This window comes from Thunnus thynnus, chromosome 12, assembly GCF_963924715.1.
Source record: "Thunnus thynnus chromosome 12, fThuThy2.1, whole genome shotgun sequence".
NCBI lineage: Eukaryota > Metazoa > Chordata > Actinopteri > Scombriformes > Scombridae > Thunnus > Thunnus thynnus.
This window is the reverse complement of record NC_089528.1, coordinates 33883749-33911143: the sequence shown is the minus strand read 5'-3', so window position 1 is coordinate 33911143 and position 27395 is coordinate 33883749. Positions and strand designations below refer to the sequence as shown.

Below are 27395 nucleotides of genomic sequence, written 5' to 3'. Positions count from 1 at the left end.
AGGTCCAACCAGCTGGAACCTCCAGCCAATCACAGGCCTGCTGCCTTCAGCCTCCAGCCAATCACAGGCCTGCTGCCTTCAGCCTCCAGCCAATCACAGGCTTGCTGCCTTCAGCCTCCAGCCAATCACAGCCCGCCTCCTGCAGCAGGTAATTACTGTCCTCGACAGGTCGGACGGCCCGACAGGATCCGTCTGTCCGTCCTGACACGCAGGTCCAGCTGGATGCTGATTGGCTGAGCAGCTGCCACACCTGAAGCCCTGCAGCAGGTGAAACAGTTCATCTTATTTTTAAACAGAAGAACTCCAGCCGACATTTAAACTCAGCTTCAGTCAGTGTGACGTAACGCTGTGACCTACTTATTTCATCTCTTCTGCAGTTATGTGACGTTTTAAGAATGTTGCTCCACAACATCTGAAAATATCTGAAAATATCTGAAAATATCTGAAAACATCTCTGAGGTGTTGAAATGCTGCCGTTCCTCAGCAGAACCGGAGTCCCTTCACATCTCTGAACTCAAACCACCAAACTCACCTTTTCATATTCAGAACTCGCCACCAACCCGACTGTGTTCCTGAAATCAATCAACAAAATAATCGTCTGTCTTTTACTCCAAACATCTCCTCACATGAAGCCGTCAGTAGTGATTAAACACCTCATGAGCGTGTCTGACCCGTGGATCTGTACAATAACAACACGCTCCTCACAGTAGTGAGTGCTGTGATTAAACACCTCATGAGTCTGACCCATGGATCTGTACAATAACAACACGCTCCTCACATCTAAGCAAATAAAACAATAAAACTCCCAGTTCTCATTTCTTCAAGTGTTTAAAAATAGTAATTTTATATTTAAAACACAGTAAAAATCTCAAGTGAAACCTTTTTTCACCTCTTTGGTAGAAACAGTGAAAGATGAGACAGTGAATATTTATTCAGAGCAGCAGAGATGATGACGAGCAGCAGCTTCACACTTTAACGACGTCGCTGTTAATGCGAACACGCATCAGTCAGATCAGTCAATGACATCACTGCTCATGATTCATGTTATCAGACATGTTTGGAGGGAAGTGACATCACATCGTTAATGACGACCGTCCTCTGACAGTAAAGCAATGAGCCTCACGGAGGATTTTTCACTAGTTGAGACTAAACTGTGCGACATTAGTAGTTTTCTGATTTACCTTTATTCTCTTGTTTTGTTTTGTTGTTGTTGTCTTTTCAGACCGATTGTTCTGCTTCCAGCTGATGTGACAGAAACTAACAGATGTTATAAATAATAACCCTCAGTGAGTCAGTGATGACGTGTTTATATTCTTCATGTCTCTCCGTTATAACGACCTGTTCCTCCTGACTGAGGCGGGCGCCGTTCGTCCGTTTTGTGCAGAAAAAGAGTCAAATAACACCAAACGCCTCCTTTCACGAGGACGCACTCAGAGCCTGAAGCAGAACGAGTTCACAGAGAAGGTTCACAACGTCGTGATGCTGCTGATCTCTGACTGAACGTTCAGGGTCTGTTGATCCAGAACACAAAGAAAACCTGTTGAACTGGTTTCATAGTAAAACCCTCCAGTACACGTTCAGTTTCAGGCCTTGTTGTTGTTGTTGTTGTTGTTGTTGTTCTTGTTGTTGTTGTTGTTGTTGTTCTTCTTCTTCTTCAGGTTTTATTTGGCTTGTAGTAACTTGAGTTCAGTGTTGAATAAAGTTTAGTTTGACTGAGCTCACGTCTTCAGCAGCATTTACTTCAAAATAAAATACTGCACGTGGAAATACGAGATTTAATGTTAAAAATGAAACAAAATAAATTAACTTGTTGCAATGAAATATTAAATAGGGATTATATTTAGCTGAAAAACAAATAAAAGAGTCGTCTGAGGAGTGTTCTTGAGTTCTTGGAGACCAGCTCAGAGGAATCTGTTTGAGGATGTTTTTAGAATAAATCAGGAGGAGTTTTAGTGACGTTAGAGGGTTTCACTCTGAGTAGGTCTGACTAGAAAGGCGCTAAACAAGTACAGTCCATTTACCATTTATAAATAATAAGAACTGTAATGACAAATAAATGTTCTTTTCTCATTTCCAGTAGAATAAAACAATGTGCTGATAGACAGTCGACTGATCATATCGGCCTCTTAGATTGTTTATTTTGTGTCTTCAGGTACGTCAGTCAGCAGACAGACGGACAGTATCCAGTTCTCCTCATACATCCATGGAGCGTCCTCCTCTTGTCTGTAGAACACATGGTGCTACGTAGTGGAACGCACAACTAAACTTAACAATACTCGTCTGTTTGACTTGAACCAAAAGTGTTGCTGCTATGTGAACCGAAACCAAACATGCAAGTTAGACTGATGACGGTTAAACAAACAATTAACAAGCAAATCTATGAGCTGTATGACATCGATGGTGAAAACAGGGACTAATGGTGTGTTCCCACCAACTCACACAGACAGACGATTGTGTTGTTTATGTTTGACATAAAGGTTTCAAACAGAATCAATATAATGTTTAAAATGTTAAATGTGAAAACTTCCAGAAACATTATAACATATATGAACTTTCAACAGTTGTTACAACATGATAAATCTGTTCTGTTTCCCATTTAATCAATGAAAACATTCAGCGAGTGACGTTGTGTTAAAAGGTGGAAGATTTACGGCGAACTGAAGAGTTTTACAGAGTTTGATTAGTTTGAAAGGCGTCAAACAGCCTGAATAAAGTTGGATGTATTGACTGAGAATGTGGACAGTAACGCTGGACAGGTGAGAACCAGGTGTGTCCTCGCAGGTATAACAACACACACACACACACACAGGCATGTTTGTCCTGCAGCTGCTTGTCTACAGGTCAAACACTCACAAAGCTGAAAAAGTGTCTGAATTAACCCTTAAAATCCCGTCACGCTGGACGCCCAGGTAGCCCGACGATTACTGCGCAGGTTACTTCCTGTCTGCCACCTCACTATCCAACACAGTTCATAATAATAATAATCATCATCTTTAAAAAGGAGCTGCTGATTAATGAGATATTTAACATGTTTAACGGGTCATTATGGGATGGAAACATTCACTGGAATATATGAAAGGATTTAATGAGGTTTCTGTGTGAACTGAGACTTTTTATTTAAGGGATAAAGACTTCACACATTATTATTATTATTATTATTATTATTATTATTATGATGATGATGATGATGATGATGATGATGATGAAGGTGCGGGTTCAGAGGTTAGGAGGTTAATTAATGGATAAATTAATAATAATGAGATTGAAGTTGTTGAAATGTGTTGTCAGCTTGGTTTAAACTGTTTGAAGTGTTTTTGTGTCTGAGGGAGTTTTTAGGGAGATGTTGTATTCAGTCTTTCTGTTTAGACCTGCTCCAACCTGCTTTTGGGCCCCGAGGCTCCAGTGAGCTGCAGGTCCCTAATGGCCCCTTTTGACCCCTAAAAACACTAAAGTTCACACAAAAAAACCCGTTTAAAATCTCTTCATATTAATTCCAATCCGTTGATGTTTATAATAAACAGACACAGTGAAGTTAAACTGCAATACCAGATGTTCACGGTTCCAGATGTTACACCAGCATGTTAGAGAATAATCTACTTCCTGTTCTCTCTCAACCATCTTTCCTTCACTAACAACATTTTACCCTCATCAGTTATTCAGTCTGTCTGTGTTTCAGCTGTCTCCCCACTGCTCCCAGTCCCATCCCAACATCGATGCCTCACAGTCCCAGTATCTGGAAAACAGATTCCATCTTGGTATAACAGATTACCCAGAGACCAAAACATAACAGAGTGTTGTACAAAGACACCGAGGAACACTCCAACACAATCAGAGTATTATTTTAATGTAACAGCAGCCAACGCTCCGAGAAGCTGCAGACACATTTACAGCTGATTTAACTTCACATGAATCTTTTTAATGATAAATAAGGATATAAAAAATACACTTTTTTCATGTTATTTTACATTAGACATGTAAATTCACAGTGTATGAAGTTTATAGACTTATAAACAAAGTTCGGGAACCAAAGACCACGCCTTGTACGCATCCCATATCTGCTCCTCTTCCCTTTGTCTCAGCTTGCAAGTCCCTCCCACCGGACCCCTCCGCTAACTTTCCTCTCTTCTCTGCTCGAACACAGGAACGGGGGGGGCCTCGTACAGATGCCGGATCATCGAGACAGCACCCCCCCACCCTGAGTCTCAACCCCCTTGTTCCCACTTTACCTCCCCGACGTCGACGCCTCTCCTCCTTTCATCTATCGCTCTCCTATCCACTCCCTCCTTCCCCTCTTTCCCGCCTGCTCTTCTTTCTCCCCATCCCTCGGCCCTCATCCCTTCGACCCCTACCCCCTCATCCCGCATCCCACGACCTCGACCCTCACCCCCGCATCCTCACACCCCCGACCCTCTCCCTTCCCCCATCCATCCTTCCCCCATCCATCCTTCCTCCTTTTCACCCTGCTCTTCCACCACCCTCCCAACAAACCATTCAATCCATATTCTAGAAGGTCAGGTTGGTCTTGGTTAGTGAAATTTCTGTAATATTGACATTTTGATGTATTTGTGAAATAGATGTTTTTACAGTGACAGAAAGGACGTGCAGAATAAATGTGCATGTTTTCCTCCTGTTGTTTATTTCATCTTCCAGCTCTTTTCCTCCACGTTTGCATCTTTCTGAGTTTCTGCCTCCTGATTTCTGTTTAATACGCAGCGCGTTTATTTGAACCGTGTTACATAAACGCTCTGTACGATGTGGTGACCGGTTTCATCCTGTTTGTTCGACGGGGAATTTAAAACATCTTTAACAGACTGAAATGTGTTTGTGGAGACTGAACGCTGCGTTCAGGTGCTTATCAGCAGAAAGATGCCTTCAAAGACAAACTGGTTCCATCATGTTTGTCCTGTTTCTTCTTCAGACGCAGGACAAACATCAATCAGAAGGTTACAAGAGCAAACATGTGGAGGAGTTTCAGAGGAAAATAGCTGGAAGCACAAATGAACCCAAACAGGAAAACATGCACATACATACTGTTTATATATATTATATTCTGCACACGTCCTTTCTGTCTCTTTTTTTATTTGACAGATGTTTCCTGTATTTCAACGGTACATGAAAGGTCAATAAAATGACAAACATATTCTGTAAATGTACTATTTAATGTAAAATAATTACACTTAGTATGATCTTAAATGAAGTAGATTGATGCAATTATAAACCTGATCACCAGTTTTACTACAGTATTGTGACATTGAAAAAAAAAAGTAAATCAAATGTTTTATTGCTGGTTTATCATTTTATTACTGAAATATAGATTAATAGAAGATCTCAGTTTATAACAGTACATTTCCCTGTTTTTAAGCCTAATTATTTTTTAGCGAATTTAATGTTAATTTAAATGTTTTTACATTATTAAAAAGCCAAAAAATACACATTTCATGTGAAATTAAAGCTATAAAGTGTATTTTAATTACAGACGTCGTGTTAAGGTGGAAGATTGACGGCGAACTGAAGAGTTTTACAGAGTTTGATTAGTTTGAAAGGCGTCAAACAGCCTGAATAAAGTTGGATGTATTGATTGAGAATGTGGACAGTAACCAGGTGTGTCCTCGCAGGTATAACAACAACACACACAGGCATGTTTGTCCTGCAGCTGCTTGTCTACAGGTCAAACACTCACAAGCTGAAAAAAGTGCCTGAATTAACCCTTAAAATCCCGTCACGCTGGACGCACATCTTTTAGCGAATTTAATGTTAATTTAAATGTTTTTACATTATTAAAAAGCCAAAAAATACACATTTCATGTGAAATGAAAGCTATAAAGTGTATTTTAATGACAGACTGGTTTATTTTGTGTTATTTTACAGTATTTTATTGGCTCCCAGCTGCTGGAATATTAACGTTCTTTACAGTTTTTTACAGTAATGTGAAGTATAAGTACCTCTAAACCTGACTGAAGTGCAAAGGACTCAGTTACTTCACACACAGACGGCCGTGATGTCATAAACCTGCTTTATTATTATTATTGATCATCAGAATTCAGTTATTGATAACAGTAATATTCTTCTTCTTCAGTCTTTAATGATGAATTCATAATCACACATCTCATGAATCAGGTGACACACCGATGAGCTCTGATTGGTCAGCCGAAGTAATCAACAGAATAAATATTGATGAAGATATTGATCAGGAGTCCAGAAGATGATCAGCTGACCTACGATCCATTCACACCGGAGGCTCCACACACACACTTGTCAGGATCCTCGTCATCACGGCGACAGGGGAACGCCTGGATCACCTGAGCGATGCGATTGGCTACGGCGGAGGAGCTCGCCGCGATGACTCTCCTGGACATCATGTCGAACGGCGAGCCTGAGGAGACACAGACCAGTGAGAGGAGGTGACGCCCCCACAGGTACACACAGGTGAGATATGACATCACACGTCAGCTACAGACCATCCGTATCCATGACGATGCCTCCGGCCTCCTGCACTATGATGGCGGAGGCGGCGATGTCCCAGCAGTGCATCCCGATGTGATAGTAGGCATCAGCTCCACCTGTCGCCACCTGACACATGTCGACCGCCGCCGTGCCAAGAGCACGGACCCTGCAACACGCCAACAACACGTTAAGTTGGTAAACTGGTCTGTTAAAGGACCAATCATAGAGTAGTGTGGGGGTGTGGTCTGTTAAAGGACCAATCATAGAGTAGTGTGGGGGTGTGGTCTGTTAAAGGACCAATCATAGAGTAGTGTGGGGGTGTGGTCTGTTAAAGGACCAATCATAGAGTAGTGTGGGGGTGTGGTCTGTTAAAGGACCAATCATAGAGTAGTGTGGGGGTGTGGTCTGTTAAAGAACCAATCATAGAGTAGTGTGGGGGTGTGGCCTGTTAAAGAACCAATCATAGAGTAGTGTGGGGGTGTGGTCTGTTAAATGACCAATCATAGAGTAGTGTGGGGGTGTGGTCTGTTAAAGAACCAATCATTGAGTAGTGTGGGGGTGTGGCCTGTTAAAGAACCAATCATTGAGTAGTGTGGGGGTGTGGCCTGTTAAAGAACCAATCATACAGTAGTGTGGGGGTGTGGCCTGTTAAAGAACTAATCATACAGTAGTGTGGGGGTGTGGCCTGTTAAAGAACCAATCATTGAGTAGTGTGGGGGTGTGGCCTGTTAAAGAACCAATCATACAGTAGTGTGGGGGTGTGGCCTGTTAAAGAACCAATCATAGAGTAGTGTGGGGGTGTGGCCTGTTAAAGGACCAATCAGAGATTAGTGTGGGGGTGTGGCCTGTTAAAGGACCAATCAGAGATTAGTGTGGGGGTGTGGCCTGTTCTCACCCGTGGACAGGTAGTTTCAGCAGTCTGAAGATGTTGGAGGTCATGGTGGACAGAGCGAGGTCATCACGCTCCGCTCCGATCTCTGTCACCACCACACACCTGCTGACGTCTGATTGGACGAGACAGAGCGGTTAGACTGAACCCAATATCACCTTAAAAAGCATGTGTGTGTTCATGTCCTGCGTCCGTCTGTCATGTGTGTGATGTGATGTCATAGCTGTGATGTCATAGCCGTGATGTCACCTTCCTGTCCGGAGGCGTGCAGCGGCTCTCCGTTCAGAAAGGCTCCGCCTCCTCTCTGAGCGTGGAACAGTTTGTCTTCGACACAGCTGTAAACGATCCCGAACTGCGTCTGCAACAACACACCAGACAAAGAGTCTCTGCACACATTACATGTCACACCTGTGGGACACGTCGCACCTGTGGAACATGTCGCACCTGTGGAACACGTCGCACCTGTGGGACACGTCACACCTGTGGGACATGTCACACCTGTGGAACACGTCACACCTGTGAGACCCGTCACACCTGTGGAACACGTCACACCTGTGAGACCCATCACACCTGTGAGACCCATCACACCTGTGGGACACGTCACACCTGTGGGACACGTCACACCTGTGAGACCCATCACACCTGTGGAACACGTCGCACTTGTGGGACACGTCACACCTGTGGGACACGTCACACCTGTGGAACACGTCGCACCTGTGGAACACGTCACACCTGTGGGACACGTCACACCTGTGAGACCCATCACACCTGTGGAACACGTCACACCTGTGGAACACGTCGCACTTGTGGGACACGTCACACCTGTGGAACACGTCGCACTTGTGGGACACGTCACACCTGTGGAACACGTCACACCTGTGGAACACGTCGCACTTGTGGGACACGTCGCACCTGTGAGACCCATCACACCTGTGGAACACGTCGCACCTGTGGAACACGTCGCACCTGTGGGACACGTCACACCTGTGGAACACGTCGCACTTGTGGGACACGTCACACCTGTGGAACACGTCGCACTTGTGGGACACGTCACACCTGTGGGACACGTCGCACTTGTGGGACACGTCACACCTGTGGGACACGTCACACCTGTGGAACACGTCGCACTTGTGGGACATGTCACACCTGTGGAACACGTCGCACTTGTGGGACACGTCACACCTGTGGAACACGTCGCACTTGTGGGACACGTCACACCTGTGGGACACGTCACACCTGTGGAACACGTCGCACTTGTGGGACACGTCACACCTGTGGAACACGTCGCACTTGTGGGACACGTCACACCTGTGGGACACGTCACACCTGTGGAACACGTCGCACTTGTGGGACACGTCACACCTGTGGGACACGTCACACCTGGGGAACACGTCAAACCTGTGAGACACGTCGCACCTGTGGGACATGTCACACCTGTGGAACACGTCGCACCTGTGGAACACGTCGCACCTGTGGAACACTGAGTCACACCTGTGAGACACGTCACACCTGGGGAACACGTCAAACCTGTGAGACACGTCGCACCTGTGGGACATGTCACACCTGTGGAACACGTCGCACCTGTGGAACACGTCGCACCTGTGGAACACTGAGTCACTTACACTCTCACACGTTGAGCTTTTAAATGGCAGCAGGTTCTGACGGTGATCAGAAGGCTTGAAGAACAGGAACCTGACTGCTGCTGCACACTAACGTGTATCTCCTAAACATTACAGTATACAGGTAGAGTTTGAATTAGTGACCTCTGACCTCTGACCTCTGACCTGAGCTGCAGCTGACAGGTGAGTTTACCTGCTGGTTGACTGTGAAGGCGATGGAAACAGCCACGAACGGAAACCTGTCAGAGAAACAAACATGTCAAAATAATGATCGTGTCAAAAAGCTGATAAATCAATCATTCAATCAATCAATCAATCAATATTATTAACATATATATATATATATATATATATACATATATATATATATATATATATATTATCTTCCTCTAGCTGTTTCACAATAAAAGTCTTTTCCTTGTGCTTGAAGTCTTTTATTGTGAAACACTAACAGGACGTGCTGATTAATGAAAGGCGGAGTCAGTGGAATAAATTAACCAATAAGAACTTATCCTAAGAGTGACATCACAACATGGGCGGAGCCTCTCACCTGTGGACAAAGTTGACGGTTCCATCAATCGGATCAATGATCCAGGTGGGAGCGTCAGTCAGCTGCACACGCTCACCTGCCGCCACTGACTCCTCCCCTATAAACCTGTCAGAACACACGTGTTAATAAGAACATACATGTAAAATAAGAACATACGTGTTAATGAGAACAGACTCCTCCCCTATACACCTGTCAGAACACACCTTTACCTGCAGACCTCCTGTCTGCTGTTACCAGGCAGATTAGAACCCAGCAGAACACAACAGAACCCAGCAAAACCCAGTAGAACATAGTAGAACCCAGTAGAACCCAGTAGAGCACAGTAGAACCCAGTAGAACCCAGCAGAACCCAGCAAAACCCAGTAGAACATAGTAGAACCCAGTAGAACCCAGTAGAGCACAGTAGAACACAGTAGAACCCAGCAAAACTCAGTAGAACACAGTAGAACCCAGTAGAACATAGTAGAACACAGTAGGACCCAGCAGAACCCAGTAGAACATAGTAGAACACAGTAGAACACATTAGAGCACAGTAGAACACAGTAGAACACAGTAGAACACAGTAGAACCCAGCAGAACCCAATAGAACTGCACCTGTGGTCAGGGTATTGGTTCCTGATGGCAGAGATCAGGATCTTCTCAACTCTTTGATCCGTTTCTGTCACCAGATCAGCCGGAGAACTTTTCAGCTTCACTTCTTTCTTCTGCTGGAACGCCGACAGAACCACCTGAGAACACAGGTATCATCAGTCCGGGCCTCATCTGACGACCTCACCTGACGACCTCACCTGACGACCTCACCTGATGACCTCACCTGATGACCTCACCTGATGACCTCACCTGACGACCTCACCTGACGACCTCACCTGACGACCTCACCTGATGACCTCACCTGATGACCTCACCTGATGACCTCAGCTGAACTCACCTGTGTGCTTACAGGTGTATCTGAGTGTTACTGAACTCAAACACTGAAACTCTGATTCTTCACATTCCTGAACATTTTAATCAAACCTGAACTGAACCTGACCCCGTCTGATGGACACGCCCCCTACACCTGGTTGGACAGACACACCGGCTGCTGAGCCGTGTTTGGTCGACATTCTTCTTTGACTGTCCAATAGAAACTGAGACCTGCAGCTAACCTGAAACACCTGATGACATCACTGTCTACAAGCCCTCTGATTGGTTTGGAGCCAAAAAACAAATTAAGTTAATAATAATCAATATGTTTTAAGATACTAATCAAAAACATCAAACAGGAACTCATTAAAACAGAAGCATTCATTAAATTATTATTAATACGAATTGTGTCTATGCTGCGTTCTGATTGGTCGGCTGGCTCTTACCTCACTGGCCTGTTTGGCGATGGAGATGCCGAAGTTCAGACAGTCGGTCCAGTCGGCCATGATGGTGAGGAGGAGGAGGAGCAGAGAATCCTGACAGAGAAGAAGAAGAAACACAGATGTCACAGAGGAGAAGAAGAAGAAGAAGAGAGACAGAGGAAGAGGTGGAGGAGTCAAAAGTGCTTGATGAGGATAAAAGAGCAGAATAAAATACATAAAAATGGGATAAAATTGAATAGAATAGAGGAAGAAGAGTGGAGGAAGGAAACATGACAAAGAAGAGAGGAAGAGGAAGAGGAAGACTCACAACAGGATAAAAAGATGACAACATAGAAATCAGAGAGAGGAGAAAGAAAAGACAAAAGTAGAGAAGAAGAAATTTAAAAGATGTGGAGACAGTAGAACCAGTAGAGACAGTAGAACCAGTAGAGACAGTAAAGATAGTAGAACCAGTAGAGACAGTAAAGATAGTAGAACCAGTAGAGACAGTAAAGATAGTAGAACCAGTAGAACCAGTAGAGACAGTAGAATCAGTAGAACCAGTAGAATCAGTAGAGACAGTAGAACCAGTAGAAGAAGAGTAGAACAGGAATCAGTAGAGACAGTAGAACCAGTAGAATCAGTAGAACCAGTAGAATCAGTAGAACCAGTAGAACCAGTAGAGACAGTAGAACCAGTAGAATCAGTAGAACCAGTAGAACCAGTAGAGACAGTAGAACCAGTAGAAGAAGAGTAGAACAGGAATCAGTAGAGACAGTAAAACCAGTAGAACCAGTAGAACCAGTAGAATCAGTAGAACCAGTAGAACCAGTAGAGACAGTAGAACCAGTAGAAGAAGAGTAGAACAGGAATCAGTAGAGACAGTAGAACCAGTAGAATCAGTAGAACCAGATGAACCAGTAGAGACAGTAGAACCAGTAAAATCAGTAGAGACAGTAAAACCAGTAGAGACAGTAGAACCAGTAGAATCAGTAGAACCAGTAGAACCAGATGAACCAGTAGAGACAGTAGAACCAGTAGAAGAAGAGTAGAACAGGAATCAGTAGAGACAGTAGAACCAGTAGAATCAGTAAAACCAGTAGAACCAGTAGAGACAGTATAACCAGTAGAAGAAGAGTAGAACAGGAATCAGTAGAGACAGTATAACCAGTAGAATCAGTAGAACCAGTAGAACCAGTAGAGACAGTAGAACCAGTAGAATCAGTAGAACCAGATGAACCAGTAGAGACAGTAAAACCAGTAGAATCAGTAGAACCAGTAGAATCAGTAGAACCAGTAGAACCAGTAGAGACAGTAGAACCAGTAGAAGAAGAGTAGAACAGGAATCAGTAGAGACAGTAAAACCAGTAGAACCAGTAGAATCAGTAGAACCAGTAGAACCAGTAGAGACAGTAGAACCAGTAGAAGAAGAGTAGAACAGGAATCAGTAGAGACAGTAAAACCAGTAGAACCAGTAGAATCAGTAGAACCAGTAGAGACAGTAGAACCAGTAGAATCAGTAAAACCAGAAGAACCAGTAGAGACAGTAGAACCAGTAGAAGAAGAGTAGAACAGGAATCAGCTCGTTTGTACCTGCAGTCGAGTTTCTGAGGAAAATGAAAAACTGTGAACTCTTCTGAACTTTTTCTCCTTTTATAGAACAAACAGCCAATCAGATCTCAGCTCCTGCCTCCCTGCAGCACAGCTGGCCAATGACAGTGCTGTACAGGCTGACAGGCTCCTCCCTCTGACATCATCATACACATTACATCTTCATCATCCTCTTCCTCTGTCCTCTCTCACAGTTTGTATCATGCAGAACTTCACTGAGAAATATCCTGATTTTAGAGGTGGAGTGATTTTCCTCAAACAGCTGCAGGGTCTGGGGGGAGGGGGGGTCAGAGGTCATCGGGTCACGAGGAAGTGGCAGCACGTGTGGTTGGTCAGCTGACAGAGAACAAGACGTCCTGTTCAGAGACTCGTCGTGTCTGTTAATTCAGTTTGAGACACTAATGTGACAGTGTGACCTGCGGCGTGTCTCTAATCATACAACATGTCAGCGTGTCTCCTATCATACAGTACAACACGCCGACATGTCAGCGTGTCTCCTATCATACAGTACAACACGCCAACATGTCAACATGTCAGCGTGTCTCCTATCATACAGTACAACACGCCAACATGTCAGCGTGTCTCCTATCATACAGTACAACACGCCGACATGTCAGCGTGTCAGTGTGTCTCCTATCATACAGTACAACACGCCGACATGTCAACATGTCAGCGTGTCTCCTATCATACAGTACAACACGCCAACATGTCAACATGTCAGCGTGTCTCCTATCATACAGTACAACACGCCGACATGTCAGCGTGTCTCCTATCATACAGTACAACACGCCAACATGTCAACATGTCAGCGTGTCTCCTATCATACAGTACAACACGCCAACATGTCAACATGTCAGCGTGTCTCCTATCATACAGTACAACACGCCGACATGTCAGCGTGTCTCCTATCATACAGTACAACACGCCAACATGTCAGCGTGTCTCCTATCATACAGTACAACACGCCAACATGTCAACATGTCAGCGTGTCTCCTATCATACAGTACAACACGCCAACATGTCAACATGTCAGCGTGTCTCCTATCATACAGTACAACACGCCAACATGTCAACATGTCAGCGTGTCTCCTATCATACAGTACAACACGCCAACATGTCAGCGTGTCTCCTATCATACAGTACAACACGTCAACATGTCAGCGTGTCTCCTATCATACAGTACAACACGCCAACATGTCAGCGTGTCTCCTATCATACAGTACAACACGTCAACATGTCAGCGTGTCTCCTATCATACAGTACAACACGCCAACATGTCAGCGTGTCTCCTATCATACAGTACAACACGTCAACATGTCAGCGTGTCTCCTATCATACAGTACAACACGTCAACATGTCAACATGTCAGCGTGTCTCCTATCATACAGTACAACACGCCGACATGTCAGCGTGTCTCCTATCATACAGTACAACATGTCAACATGTCAGCGTGTCTCCTATCATACAGTACAACATGTCAACATGTCAGCGTGTCTCCTATCATACAGTACAACATGTCAACATGTCAGCGTGTCTCCTATCATACAGTACAACACGCCGACATGTCAGCGTGTCTCCTATCATACAGTACAACACGTCAACATGTCAGCGTGTCTCCTATCATACAGTACAACACGCCAACATGTCAGCGTGTCTCCTATCATACAGTACAACACGTCAACATGTCAGCGTGTCTCCTATCATACAGTACAACACGTCAACATGTCAACATGTCAGCGTGTCTCCTATCATACAGTACAACACGCCAACATGTCAACATGTCAGTGTGTCTCCTATCATACAGTACAACACGCCAACATGTCAGCGTGTCTCCTATCATACAGTACAACACGCCAACATGTCAGCGTGTCAGTGTGTCTCCTATCATACAGTACAACACGCCAACATGTCAACATGTCAGCGTGTCTCCTATCATACAGTACAACACGCCAACATGTCAACATGTCAGTGTGTCTCCTATCATACAGTACAACACGCCAACATGTCAACATGTCAGTGTGTCTCCTATCATACAGTACAACACGCCAACATGTCAACATGTCAGCGTGTCTCCTATCATACAGTACAACACGACAACATGTCAACATGTCAGTGTGTCTCCTATCATACAGTACAACACGCCAACATGTCAACATGTCAGCGTGTCTCCTATCATACAGTACAACACGCCAGCATGTCAACATGTCAGCGTGTCTCCTATCATACAGTACAACACGCCAACATGTCAACATGTCAGTGTGTCTCCTATCATACAGTACAACACGCCAACATGTCAGCGTGTCTCCTATCATACAGTACAACACGCCAACATGTCAACATGTCAGCGTGTCTCCTATCATACAGTACAACACGCCAACATGTCAGCGTGTCTCCTATCATACAGTACAACACGCCAACATGTCAGCGTGTCAGTGTGTCTCCTATCATACAGTACAACACGCCAACATGTCAACATGTCAGCGTGTCTCAACACGCCAACATGTCAACATGTCAGCGTGTCTCCTATCATACAGTACAACACGCCAACATGTCAACATGTCAGCGTGTCTCCTATCATACAGTACAACACGCCGACATGTCAGCGTGTCTCCTATCATACAGTACAACACGCCGACATGTCAGCGTGTCTCCTATCATACAGTACAACACGCCAACATGTCAGCGTGTCTCCTATCATACAGTACAACACGCCGACATGTCAGCGTGTCTCCTATCATACAGTACAACACGCCGACATGTCAGCGTGTCTCCTATCATACAGTACAACACGCCAACATGTCAACATGTCAGCGTGTCTCCTATCATACAGTACAACACGCCAACATGTCAGCGTGTCTCCTATCATACAGTACAACACGCCAACATGTCAGCGTGTCTCTAATCATACAACATGTCAGCGTGTCTCTAATCATACAACATGTCAGCGTGTCTCCTATCATACAGTACAACACGCCAACATGTCAGCGTGTCTCTAATCATACAACATGTCAGCGTGTCTCTAATCATACAACATGTCAGCGTGTCTCCTATCATACAGTACAACACGCCAACATGTCAGCGTGTCTCTAATCATACAACATGTCAGCGTGTCTCTAATCATACAACATGTCAGCGTGTCTCCTATCATACAGTACAACACGCCAACATGTCAGCGTGTCTCTAATCATACAACATGTCAGCGTGTCTCTAATCATACAACATGTCAGCGTGTCTCCTATCATACAGTACAACACGCCAACATGTCAGCGTGTCTCCTATCATACAGTACAACACGCCAACATGTCAGCGTGTCTCCTATCATACAGTACAACACGCCAACATGTCAGTGTGTCTCCTATCATACAACATGTCAACATGTCAGTGTGTCTCCTATCATACAGTACAACACGCCAACATGTCAGTGTGTCTCCTATCATACAACATGTCAACATGTCAGTGTGTCTCCTATCATACAGTACAACACGCCAACATGTCAGCGTGTCAGCGTGTCTCCTATCATACAACATGTCAACATGTCAGCGTGTCTCCTATCATACAGTACAACACGCCAACATGTCAGCGTGTCAGTGTGTCTCCTATCATACAGTACAACACGCCAACATGTCAGTGTGTCTCCTATCATACAGTACAACACGCCAACATGTCAGATTGTCAGCGTGTCTCCTATCATACAACACGCCAACATGTCAGATTGTCAGTGTGTCTCCTATCATACAACACGTCAACATGTCAGATTGTCAGCGTGTCTCCTATCATACAGTACAACACGTCAACATGTCAGATTGTCAGCGTGTCTCCTATCATACAACACGCCAACATGTCAGATTGTCAGTGTGTCTCCTATCATACAACACGTCAACATGTCAGATTGTCAGCGTGTCTCCTATCATACAGTACAACATATCAACATGTCAGATTGTCAGCGTGTCTCCTATCATACAACACGTCAGTATCTCGGTGTCTGACAGAACAAACACTGATTAGAGAGCCATCTGTCCTTGTTGTTCGTCATTAGTCTCAGGTTCTGGTTCTGAGACTTGCAGTTGTTCAGCTCACTTTGTGTCACAGACATATCGTGAGAGCCAATGAGAGGAGAGTATTTCCCAGGTGTGAGGTGGTACCTGTTTCTCCTGAGTCACATGACCTGACTGATGTTAGTTAAAGCTCAGGTGATGTTAGCCTGTTAGAGAAGCTAACATTAGCTGAGTCACTAATTATATTCTTTATATATAATTAGTGACTAACAATTTAACAATTAACATTAAATGATGTTTAAACTACAACATATAGATTTATGTTCATATAGAAAACATATAAAGTCATTCTATGTTTAAATATGTGGGCACACACACACTATGCACTGAAGACATCATGGCTATGAAATACACAATATCACATCACATACACCCACAATGTGAACTAGAAATTAATAATGTAAGTTTGTCAAATAACGATAGACCAACCGCTATATCTTGCATAATCATGACTCAACCTCAACTTTATGCAAATGAGTCCGTCTGTAGATTGATACGCTCAACACCTGAGCACACACAAGCATAGGCATCATTTTAGAGCATTTCCTCTGTGCTCTGCAGGTTTGCAAATGGGATAAAGCTGTCATCTGGGCAAATAGTGGCGACTCTGAGGGAACTAAGATATGAAACATATTTTGGTTTGTTGGTTGTTACACTGTTTTGTTTACTACATGATTCCATATGTGTTATTTTATAGTTCTGATGTCTTCAGTTTTGTTCCACGATGTAGAAAATAGCAAAAATAAAGACCCTTGAATGAGCAGGTGTATCCAGACTTCTGACTGGTACTGTATATATGTATATATAAACATCAACGAATACATATATGAGTAAATATATGTATTACGATAATTTACTGTATATAAATCTAACCGTATTAAAGTAAATGCAGCAGACTGTGAGTCTCTCTGTGCCTCAGCTGTTTAAGTTTATCTTGTTTTGAAACTTATTGTTCCTGCTGCAGTTTATCAGTCTGACATTTAAACACTGATTACAGCCTGAAAACACACACACACACACACACACACACACACACACAACTACACACACACAACTACACACACACACACACACACACACACACACACACACACACACACACACACACAAACACACACACACACACACACACACACACCGCTATCCATTCATGCATCACGCACCTCACACAGATTAGTAATATCGGTGTGAGGTGTGTGTGTGTGTGTGTGTGTGTGTGTGTGTGTGTAGTTGTGTGTGTGTGTGTGTGTAGAGTTGTGTGTGTGTATGTGTGTGTGTGTGTGTGTGTGTGTGTGTGTGTGTGTAGTTGTGTGTGTGTGTGTGTGTGTGTGTGTGTGTGTGTGTAGTTGTGTGTGTAGTTGTGTGTGTGTGTGTGTGTGTAGTTGTGTGTGTGTGTGTGTGTGTGTGTGTGTAGTTGTGTGTGTGTGTGTGTGTGTGTGTGTGTGTGTGTGTGTAGTTGTGTGTGTGTGTGTAGTTGTGTGTGTGTGTATGTGTGTGTCTGTGTGTGTGTGTGTGTGTGTGTGTGTGTGTGTGTGTGTAGTTGTGTGTGTGTGTGTGTGTGTGTGTGTAGTTGTGTGTGTGTGTGTGTGTGTGTGTGTGTGTGTAGTTGTGTGTGTAGTTGTGTGTGTGTGTGTGTGTGTAGTTGTGTGTGTGTGTGTGTGTGTGTGTGTGTGTAGTTGTGTGTGTGTGTGTGTGTGTGTGTGTGTGTGTGTGTGTGTGTAGTTGTGTGTGTGTGTGTAGTTGTGTGTGTGTGTATGTGTGTGTCTGTGTGTGTGTGTGTGTGTGTGTGTGTGTGTGTGTGTGTGTAGTTGTGTGTGTGTGTGTGTGTGTGTATGTGTTGTCAGGTTCATGTATGCAAAGTATAACAAATTTAAGGCAACATAACTAAACCAGAGCACAACAGGTGTCTGAAGAGAGAGAACTGCCTCAGCTGCAGCCCAGTGTTAATAACCAGTAACACTGTGGGCCCTCAGGTGTCACGTTGTGGGCCGTCAGGTGCTACACTGTGGATCCTCAGGTGCTACACTGTGGGCCCTCAGGTGTCACGTTGTGGGTCTTCAGGTGCTACACTGTGGATCTTCAGGTGCTACACTGTGGGCCCTCAGGTGCTACATTGTGGGTCTTCAGGTGCTACACTGTGGGCCCTCAGGTGTCCATGGTGTGAATCCTGAGGTGCTACACTGTGGGCCCTCAGGTGTCATGATGTGGATCCTCAGGTGCTACACTGTGGGTCTTCAGGTGCTACACTGTGGGCCCTCAGGTGCTACATTGTGGGTCTTCAGGTGCTACACTGTGGGCCCTCAGGTGCTACACTGTGGGTCTTCAGGTGCTACACTGTGGATCCTCAGGTGCTACATTGTGGGCCCTCAGGTGCTACACTGTGGGCCCTCAGGTGCTACACTGTGGGTCTTCAGGTGCTACATTGTGGGCCCTCAGGTGCTACACTGTGGGCCCTCAGGTGCTACATTGTGGGTCTTCAGGTGCTACACTGTGGGTCTTCAGGTGCTACATTGTGGGCCCTCAGGTGCTACACTGTGGGCCCTCAGGTGTCATGTTGTGAGCCCTCAGGTGCTACACTATGGGCCCTCAGGTGCTACACTGTGGGCCCTCAGGTGTCATGCTGTGGGCCCTCAGGTGCTACACTGTGGGTCTTCAGGTGCTACACTGTGGGCCCTCAGGTGTCATGTTGTGGGTCCTCAGGTGCTACACTGTGGGTCTTCAGGTGCTACACTGTGGGTCCTCAGGTGCTACATTGTGGGTCTTCAGGTGCTATACTGTGGGTCCTCAGGTGCTACACTGTGGGCCCTCAGGTGTCATGTTGTGGGTCCTCAGGTGCTACACTGTGGGTCCTCAGGTGCTACATTGTGGGTCTTCAGGTGCTACACTGTGGGCTCTCAGGTGCTACACTGTGGGTCTTCAGGTGCTACACTGTGGGTCCTCAGGTGCTACATTGTGGGTCTTCAGGTGCTACACTGTGGGTCCTCAGGTGCTACACTGTGGGTCCTCAGGTGCTACATTGTGGGTCCTCAGGTGCTACACTGTGGGCTCTCAGGTGCTACACTGTGGGTCTTCAGGTGCTACACTGTGGGCCCTCAGGTGCTACACTGTGGGTCCTCAGGTGCTACACTGTGGGTCTTCAGGTGCTACACTGTTGGTCTTCAGGTGCTACACTGTGGGTCTTCAGGTGCTACACTGTTGGTCTTCAGGTGCTACACTGTGGGTCTTCAGGTGCTACACTATTGGTCTTCAGGTGCTACAGTGTGGGTCCTCAGGTGCTACACTGTGGGTCTTCAGGTGCTACAGTGTGGGTCCTCAGGTGCTACAGTGTGGGTCCTCAGGTGCTACACTGTGGGTCTTCAGGTGCTACACTGTGGGTCTTCAGGTGCTACAGTGTGGGTCTTCAGGTGCTACAGTGTGGATCCTCAGGTGCTACACTGTGGGTCTTCAGGTGCTACAGTGTGGGTCCTCAGGTGCTACATGTGGGCCCTCAGGCCAAACACAGATGACACCAGGGATCATCAGACTGTATTCACTCATTTCTAATGTGAAGATGTCTCGGAAATTTACCCATGTTATGTTATAACATCTGATCGCCCCCAGATATCTTCATTGGACTGCAAGGCATTCTGGGTAATTTAGGCCAGCATGGGCCCTCCTCTCTACGCCAAACACTGACAGAAAGCTGGAACTGAAAACACACACACACGCTCTCCCTGAGTACACGAGGAGCTTTCAGCAGCGTGCAGCCTTCAGAGGAACTCTTCAGCTCTGCAAACATATTTTCTAATCATATCAGCAGAGAAAGCTGGAAGACTTCAGGTAAGATCGTATGCTGCTGAAAAAATGTGAAGTGTAGTAGAAAGAGGACATTTCCTGGTAATGCAACCCCCCCCCCCCCCCAAAGGAAGACTGTTTTTAAAATATCAGCTTTAACATTTGGATTTACAGTCAATTTTAGTGTGAGGATAAAGGGAAAAATCACCCTGGAATTGATGTAATCAAACTGCCACAAGAGTAATGTAAGGGGGCACAAACTGTCAGGAGAATGATAGAAGAAGATTTATTTTGTCCCTGTTCAGGTGCCTCAAACACATAAACCAGGCTTGGCTCTGTGCAAACTGGCCTACTAGTACAGATAAGGCAGATATAGTGGAGATGTCAGTGATTCACCAAATATCAGTTAATTGCTGTGAATGATTTAACCGATTAAAAATATATTAACCGATGAAGCAGAAGGTGAGACTGTCTGTTCTGTACATTGCTGCAGTACACGGTGACGCCACCAGGTGGAGCCTCGTACTTTATGATGAGACTGAGTTACAGGTGTGTTTGGTGCACAGACTGTAAAACAAAACACACCTCCTGCCCTCCGAGGAAGAAAAAGTCAAGAGTTATTATAGTTTTATATTTTTCATTAATTTTTATTTTTATTAAGTTTTTCATTTTTATTTTCAGTTCAGTTTAATTTCATTTAGTTTCCAGAGGGGGTTTGTGCATTTCAGTTTAGTTTTTATTGTTTAAAAATGTTAATTTTAGTTTAGTTTTTATTAGTTTCAGTATTAGTTTTAGTTTTTTTTATTATAATATGGGGGGTATTTGTCAGGAGGAAGATTTAAGAAGTTCAGAAAAGTTATTACAATAATCAGCAGCTCATGTAAAGATTAAATCTCACTGAACTGTGTGAAACACTGTAGGTCTTCAGCGCCGTCGCAGACTTGACGTGATGACGGTGAACACGCCACCGTACGACTGAAGTCCACCAGACAGAGGACATCTGGATTTTTACACCATCGAAGTCCACAAACAAGAGAGAATGATGGGAAGTTATCTCTCTTGTCCTTGAATGAGGAATATTAGACATACATAATATAAACATACTTATTATTCCTGTGGCTCATGGTAGTTGATTCAAAGTCTGGACACAAACCTTCATGTAATGAAGCTCAGTCGTGTTGACAAATGAGCTCTGTGCACTCAGACTCATCTCCTCTCTTGAAGAAACTAAATATTAAGAGCAATAACAATGAGAGCTGCTAGAGGTAGAAAACACTTAAACATGTCTTCCTCGTCATCAGAAGAAGACATGAACCTCCTACGATACCTCAGTAGCAGTAATGATATAAGATATAAACTCCCATCAGGCCTCTGTGTCGACTGCTGTCTGGGATCAGAGAGGAAAACATGAAACAAGCCTCTTGTCTTAATTAAAGAGTGTTTGCTGTGTTTTGAGCACTAAGTTAAGAGAGACTTTTTTACACTACAGCACAACAACGTGTCCGTCAGACCGCAAACTTACGTAACAAAACATGTGGAACAAGATTTATTAAAGCACAACTTTAACCATCCGCGTAGTGAAGGCCTGTAAACCCAACGTCCTCAATGACACAAACACATTAACACTGTCGGCCTCCTTGAACGTTGCAATAAGTATTTATGTTCCAGACTCAGAATGGACGAGCCCCCGGCGACAAGGAAAACACACACACACACACACACACACACAGCAGCCGTCACATGTAACACCGACAGCCGGCCAGCAGATGGAGCCACTCTGACTATCAATGCTGGAAACTGAACTGTTTTCATCACAACTGCTTCATATTGATTCATTGATTGTTTTCCACCAATCAGGACGCGCCATCAGAACCAGAAACATTGTGGTTTCAGTTAAATTAGCTACTTTTTCAAGGGGGGTCTTTGTTGTCATGGTAACAGTAATAATAGTATTTTGTATTTATGTATTTATTGGTGATCATGTAAAGTGTTAAACATAAATGTTGTCATCTGATGCACCAGGTTTAATTTATAGCTAATTTACAAAACACAAAGCTACACACACACACGCACACACACTCACACACACACACACACAATGTCAACTAGAAACTAATGATGTAAACTTATCAAATGAAAACGAGGTTATTAGAGATTATATGAGAAGACCATGAGATGAAATGTAGTCAGTGGTTACAGAGCTGAGTCGTTTCTAGCAGTTTCATTTGGTCTTGAACGTACTGATTGAACTGCAGTTCTTCATATCATCAGGTAGGATGTTCACTGAGTCGTGGTTTTCACAGAGGAAGCTGACTGTCTAAATGCAGTGTGATGAAATGGTCCAATCTATAGAGGAGATTCTGGAGGATCTGATAGAACTTACTGAGCGAGTGAACACAAAGTCACATAGTGGAGGAGGACAAACCGTTTAACATTTATAAACTAGACACAAATCTGAATATTATGTAAAACTGTCAAAGCTCAGTAAATTGTATTTCTCCAGAACCCTACAGTGATGGAAACGCTTTGAGTTTTAGAGTTTTCTTGTTTAAGGACTCAAGAGGTTTGATGGCTGTTTCTCCAGCCTGCCCCCAACATGTGATCAATAACACATCTGGGAAAGAATCACAGCTGCATAAATATCTGCAGCGTCCAACCTGTCGATGTCATCACTGCGGCCGCTCTCGACAGTCTCATGGATGAGGTCACTAGTCATGTGACCTCATCCACTGTGTTGTATCGTGTCCACATACTTTCGGACAGGTTTTATATAAAGGGGAACTTCTTCTGAAACAACCTGAACTCACACAAGGTCACAGAAGCAACTCTGTTCATACAGAGTGTGAGACTGTGCATGTGCGGTCGCAGCTTGTCGTGCACCACTGCCCCGAGTGAACACGCTGGCACGCAATGTGGCTGATTCCTGTTTTAATGATGTCACACACACACACACACACACACTTGTTTCTATGACTTATAAGGACATTACAGTGACTGCAACCACAACCACCAACCTGTGTGTGTGTGTGTGTGTGTGTGTGTGTTACCTTTCTAAAGGAAGTGAATAAAAACGTAAACACTAAAAAGGACACCATGTTCCATCTCACTACTACTGATACCGCAAGCAGTACTGCGACTCGTGTTGTTCAGCTGACAACAGCAGCCGTGTGACACAATAACACGAACACATGACAACACATTAATTAAACTGCTGAAGAACTTTTTAAGGTACAAGTTATAAAAACACCTTAATCAATGCAAATAAACCTGTTAAATATCAAAATGCTGAATAAAAACCCTGAAAGTCTCATTAACAGCGTTTAACTTTAAAAACACCTTCAACTCATTATTAATCAATCTGTCAAATATTTACATTAATGTGGAAATTAAAATATAATTGCTTTGTTAATTAAGGGGGTTTTGAGGGGTTCAGTAGTTCAGATTAAAGGATTTCAGGCTACTAAACACTGCTGTGTTTAAGTGTTAATGAAGTTAATTAAAGACATTTTAAGTGATTGTTGTGACAGAAGAAACCATCAACACATCGTTTACCTGCAAACAAACACTTTTAAGGCCTTGAATGTCTGGAAAGTCCTGGAAAAGTACTACTACTGATACTACTACTGATACTAGTGCTAGTACTACTCATGTTACCTCTCCAGGACTTTTCCAGGACTTTTCCAGGAGTTCAAGTCAAATCAGTTTCAGTTTTTCAATTCAATTCAATTTTAGCACCAAATCACAACAAAAGTCACGTCAGGGCTGTTTGAACACGAACAGCAGATCCTTCTGGTGTCTGTCAGGTTTCAGTAGAGTTGAGGATCTGTGGCTCAGGTTTGATGAGGACGGTTGTTTTAAGGGTTAATGATGCTCCTCCTTCTATTTCTGTCACTTCTGCTTTGACTCGTCTCGTCCTGAACGTCACTGTGGTTTAACGGACAAACTGCTGCAAACTGTGAGAAGCGGCAGAGACGCTGAGACGAGCTGAGAGACAACTGTAAGTCCACACCTGTCTGTCTGTCTGTCTGTCTGTCTGTCTGTCTGTCTGTCTGTCTGTCTGTTGTCTGTCTCACCTGTGTGTCTTTACTGTCTTTATTATCTTTACTGTCTTTATTGTCTTTATTGTCTTTATTGTCTTTATTGTCTTTATTGTCTTTGTGGTTTACTTTACGTGGTCGCGGAGGCGGGAAAAAGTTTCTGACACTGCTGTGAACTAGTATGAAATGTACAGACAGTTTAACAGGTTTCATTGTTCAAAATTGATCTTAAAATATATATAATATATTTATATATAGATTTTATATTTCATATAAAATCTACTTTGTTGGTTAAAGGCTCACCAGGTGCTCAAGCTGTAAAGACTGATAATTACACCTTGAGGTGGACGGGCAGTCCACGCCTTTACTTGAAGAGTTTACCAACTTTTATGTAAACAGTGTCACGGCTCTTGTCAATCAGATGTAATTGTCTTTTTAATAACCGGTGATAAAAGGTGAAGCTGAGCTGTGTTTAAGGGTCTTTTACACATAAACATATCAAGTATTACAAGTGTTTATCAGTGAGTTCTGGAGCTGCTACAGTTTAATATTAATATAAATGTTAATATGTTCACTATATTTATCCAGTAATAACGATGATGATGATGATGATGTAATCAATCATCATCATCATCACTTTAATAAACATTCTGCTGATACTACTGAAGTAAATCTGTTACTTGTAGTATTACTGAATCAGAGTACTGATCAATATCTTCCTGAAAACTTTGTGTCCAAAGTATCAGAAGTTTTATATTTTAAGTAAAAATACTGAAAAACTGCAGAAGCATCTGCATCAGTGTGTATTATTATATATGATATTACTGGATCATTATCACATAGAATCACCATTTTAATAATCAATAATCAATTATTACATAAACTGATCATATGTGTCAGATGTCAGTCTGGTTTTAATGCAACAGAGACGAGTGTGATGTCACTGGTGATGTCACAGTATGATGTCACAGCTGCTGTCTGTTTTTGTCAGGTCACTGGATGACCTCATCAACATCAACAAAGATCTTGATCACATGACCTCCCTGGAAGACAACATGACTACGTTTACCACCCAGGTAGTAAACCCCGCCCACTCACAGTTCATCTCATCTGTTTCATTGATCGGTAGATTGATTATTGATCTGTTGATGACTCTTCCTGTCAGGAGCCGTTCTACAGCAGCTCCACGACCACTGATGACTACGACTACCCCGACTACTCCAACGACTCCGACGACTACTACTACCCCGACCTGATGTGCGACCGTTCGTCCGTGCGGGAGTTCAGGCGTCTATACGAGCCGCCGCTCTTCTGGCTGATCACCGTGGTGGGCGGAGCCGGGAACATGCTGGTGGTGTGGATCTACCTGAACGTCCAGCGGCGGCTGAAGACCATGACGGATGTGTACCTGCTGAACCTGGCCATGGCTGACCTGCTCTTCCTGGTCACGCTGCCGCTGTGGGCTGTCGAGGCGTCGCGCGGCTGGAACTTTGGCGTCGCCCTCTGCAAGGTGAACTCCGCCCTCTACAAGGTCAACCTGTTCAGCAGCATGCTGCTGCTCACCTGCATCAGCGTCGATCGCTACGTGGTCATCGTGCAGACCACCAGGGCACAAAACTCGAAGATGGAACGCCGCCGCTGCAACCGACTGGTGTGCGTGGGGGTGTGGCTGCTCGCCCTGCTTCTCGCCACACCAGAGCTTGTGTTTGCCACCACATCCAAAGCTGAGGGGAACTTGCACGAGGTCTGCAGGATGGTGTTCCCGCCACACGAGGGCAACCGCACCAAGATCCTGGCGCTGTCGCTGCAGGTGAGCATGGGCTTCTGCCTGCCCTTCCTCGTCATGGCGTTCTGCTACAGCTTCATCATCGCCACGCTGCTCAAGACACGCAGCTTCCAGAAACACAAGGCCATGCGTGTCATCCTGGCCGTGGTGGTGGCCTTCGTCGTGTCCCAGCTGCCCTACAACGGCGTGCTGGTGATGGAGGCGGCGCAGGCCACCAACATGACCATGACGGACTGCGAGGAGATGAAGCGCTTCGACAAGACGGGGCAGGTGCTGAAGAGTCTGGCCTACATGCACGCCTGCCTCAACCCCTTCCTCTACGCCTTCGTGGGCGTGCGTTTCCGCCATGACGTGCTGCGGCTGCTGCGTGTCTGCCGCTGCCAGCAGGCGGCGCTTAAGAGTCAGCTGAGTAGGTCCGGTAGGAGTTCGGTGAGCTCGGCCAGCGAGAACTCGCAGGTGCTGTCGCTGTAGACCCGCCGCCTGTCTGTGCTGCAGCAGCTACTGTTGTCATGGCGACACGCTGCACCTTCATCACTCTTTCATCATCGCTTGCTCAGATCCGCTGCGTCGTTTTACAAACTTTCCAACAAATTTCAGTCGGACTGATTCAGGATCTGTTGAAACTTTTAAATAAAGTTCTGAGAGTTTGAACAGAGTTTATCAAACATAAAGACATTTTAACAGGTTTCATCCATTCATCTTAAAATTCAATCAATTACCTGTTTTTAATGATGTCATCAAGATTTTAATTCCACCTTGAACTCATTAATTAATATTTAGAGTTGATGTGGAAATGATGTTTTTAAGGTGTTATTAAGGTGGATTTAAGGTGTTTTCTGTGTTTAATTAAGTGATTGTTATGACAGTTAAACAAACCATCAACATGTTTAACTGGAATAAAAACGACCTTGAATGTCTCATCTGGACTTTTCAGACTTTTTGGACTTTTTGGACTCACCTGTACAGTGAATGTGTGAGATTTTTGGCTGCTGTTATTGGAGTATTGGAGTCATGTGACCTTTGTTTTTCTCAGATGTCTGCGGTGTTGCATCACCCTGTTTCAACAGGAAACGCATCTCATGGAGGAGTCTGTCTGTCATGTGACTCATCTTTAATTGTGTTTGTTGATGTGAAGAGAACGTCTTTCACTGCTAACGTGCTAACATGCTAACATGCTAACCTACTGATTTGAGCATGATGTAAATAGTTGTGTGTGTTTTGGTCATGTATGAACATGTAACGTGTCAGACTGAGTGTACAGGTCTGTTCACAACTCAGTGATGAAATTAAAGTGTGTTACACATG

The 27395-nt window shown here is 44.4% G+C and overlaps 2 protein-coding genes across 2 annotated transcripts; one reads left to right on the top strand and one right to left on the bottom strand.

The window, feature by feature from the left end:
* Positions 1-5866: 5866 nt before the first annotated feature.
* Positions 5867-12876, bottom strand: LOC137193470 (inositol monophosphatase 1-like). The gene is made up of 9 exons (XM_067604694.1): positions 12421-12876; positions 10852-10941; positions 10097-10230; positions 9503-9607; positions 9146-9191; positions 7583-7691; positions 7340-7448; positions 6459-6610; positions 5867-6373 (listed from the first exon to the last, which is right to left on the bottom strand). The coding sequence occupies exons 2-9, from the start codon at positions 10909-10911 to the stop codon at positions 6216-6218; spliced, it is 873 nt and encodes a 290-aa protein (XP_067460795.1). The 5' UTR covers positions 10912-10941; positions 12421-12876; the 3' UTR covers positions 5867-6215.
* An 11275-nt stretch (positions 12877-24151) lies between these two features.
* ccr9a (chemokine (C-C motif) receptor 9a) lies at positions 24152-27395 on the top strand. The gene is made up of 3 exons (XM_067607017.1): positions 24152-24264; positions 25296-25380; positions 25470-27395. Exons 2-3 carry the CDS (start codon positions 25339-25341, stop codon positions 26559-26561), a joined length of 1134 nt encoding a protein of 377 aa, XP_067463118.1. The 5' UTR covers positions 24152-24264; positions 25296-25338; the 3' UTR covers positions 26562-27395.

Excerpts from the sequence above, each read along its gene's own strand:
- LOC137193470 (XM_067604694.1), bottom strand. The coding sequence starts at position 10,911 with ATGGCCGACTGGACCGACTGTCTGAACTTCGGCATCTCCATCGCCAAA. Across the intron at positions 10,231-10,851 it reads TCGCCAAACAGGCCAGTGAG|GTGGTTCTGTCGGCGTTCCA; the intron begins GTAAGAGCCAGC and ends CTGTGTTCTCAG. Across the intron at positions 6,611-7,339 it reads CTGAAACTACCTGTCCACGG|GGTCCGTGCTCTTGGCACGG; the intron begins GTGAGAACAGGC and ends GGCGTGTTGCAG.
- ccr9a (XM_067607017.1), top strand. The coding sequence starts at position 25,339 with ATGACCTCCCTGGAAGACAACATGACTACGTTTACCACCCAG. Across the intron at positions 25,381-25,469 it reads TGACTACGTTTACCACCCAG|GAGCCGTTCTACAGCAGCTC; the intron begins GTAGTAAACCCC and ends TCTTCCTGTCAG.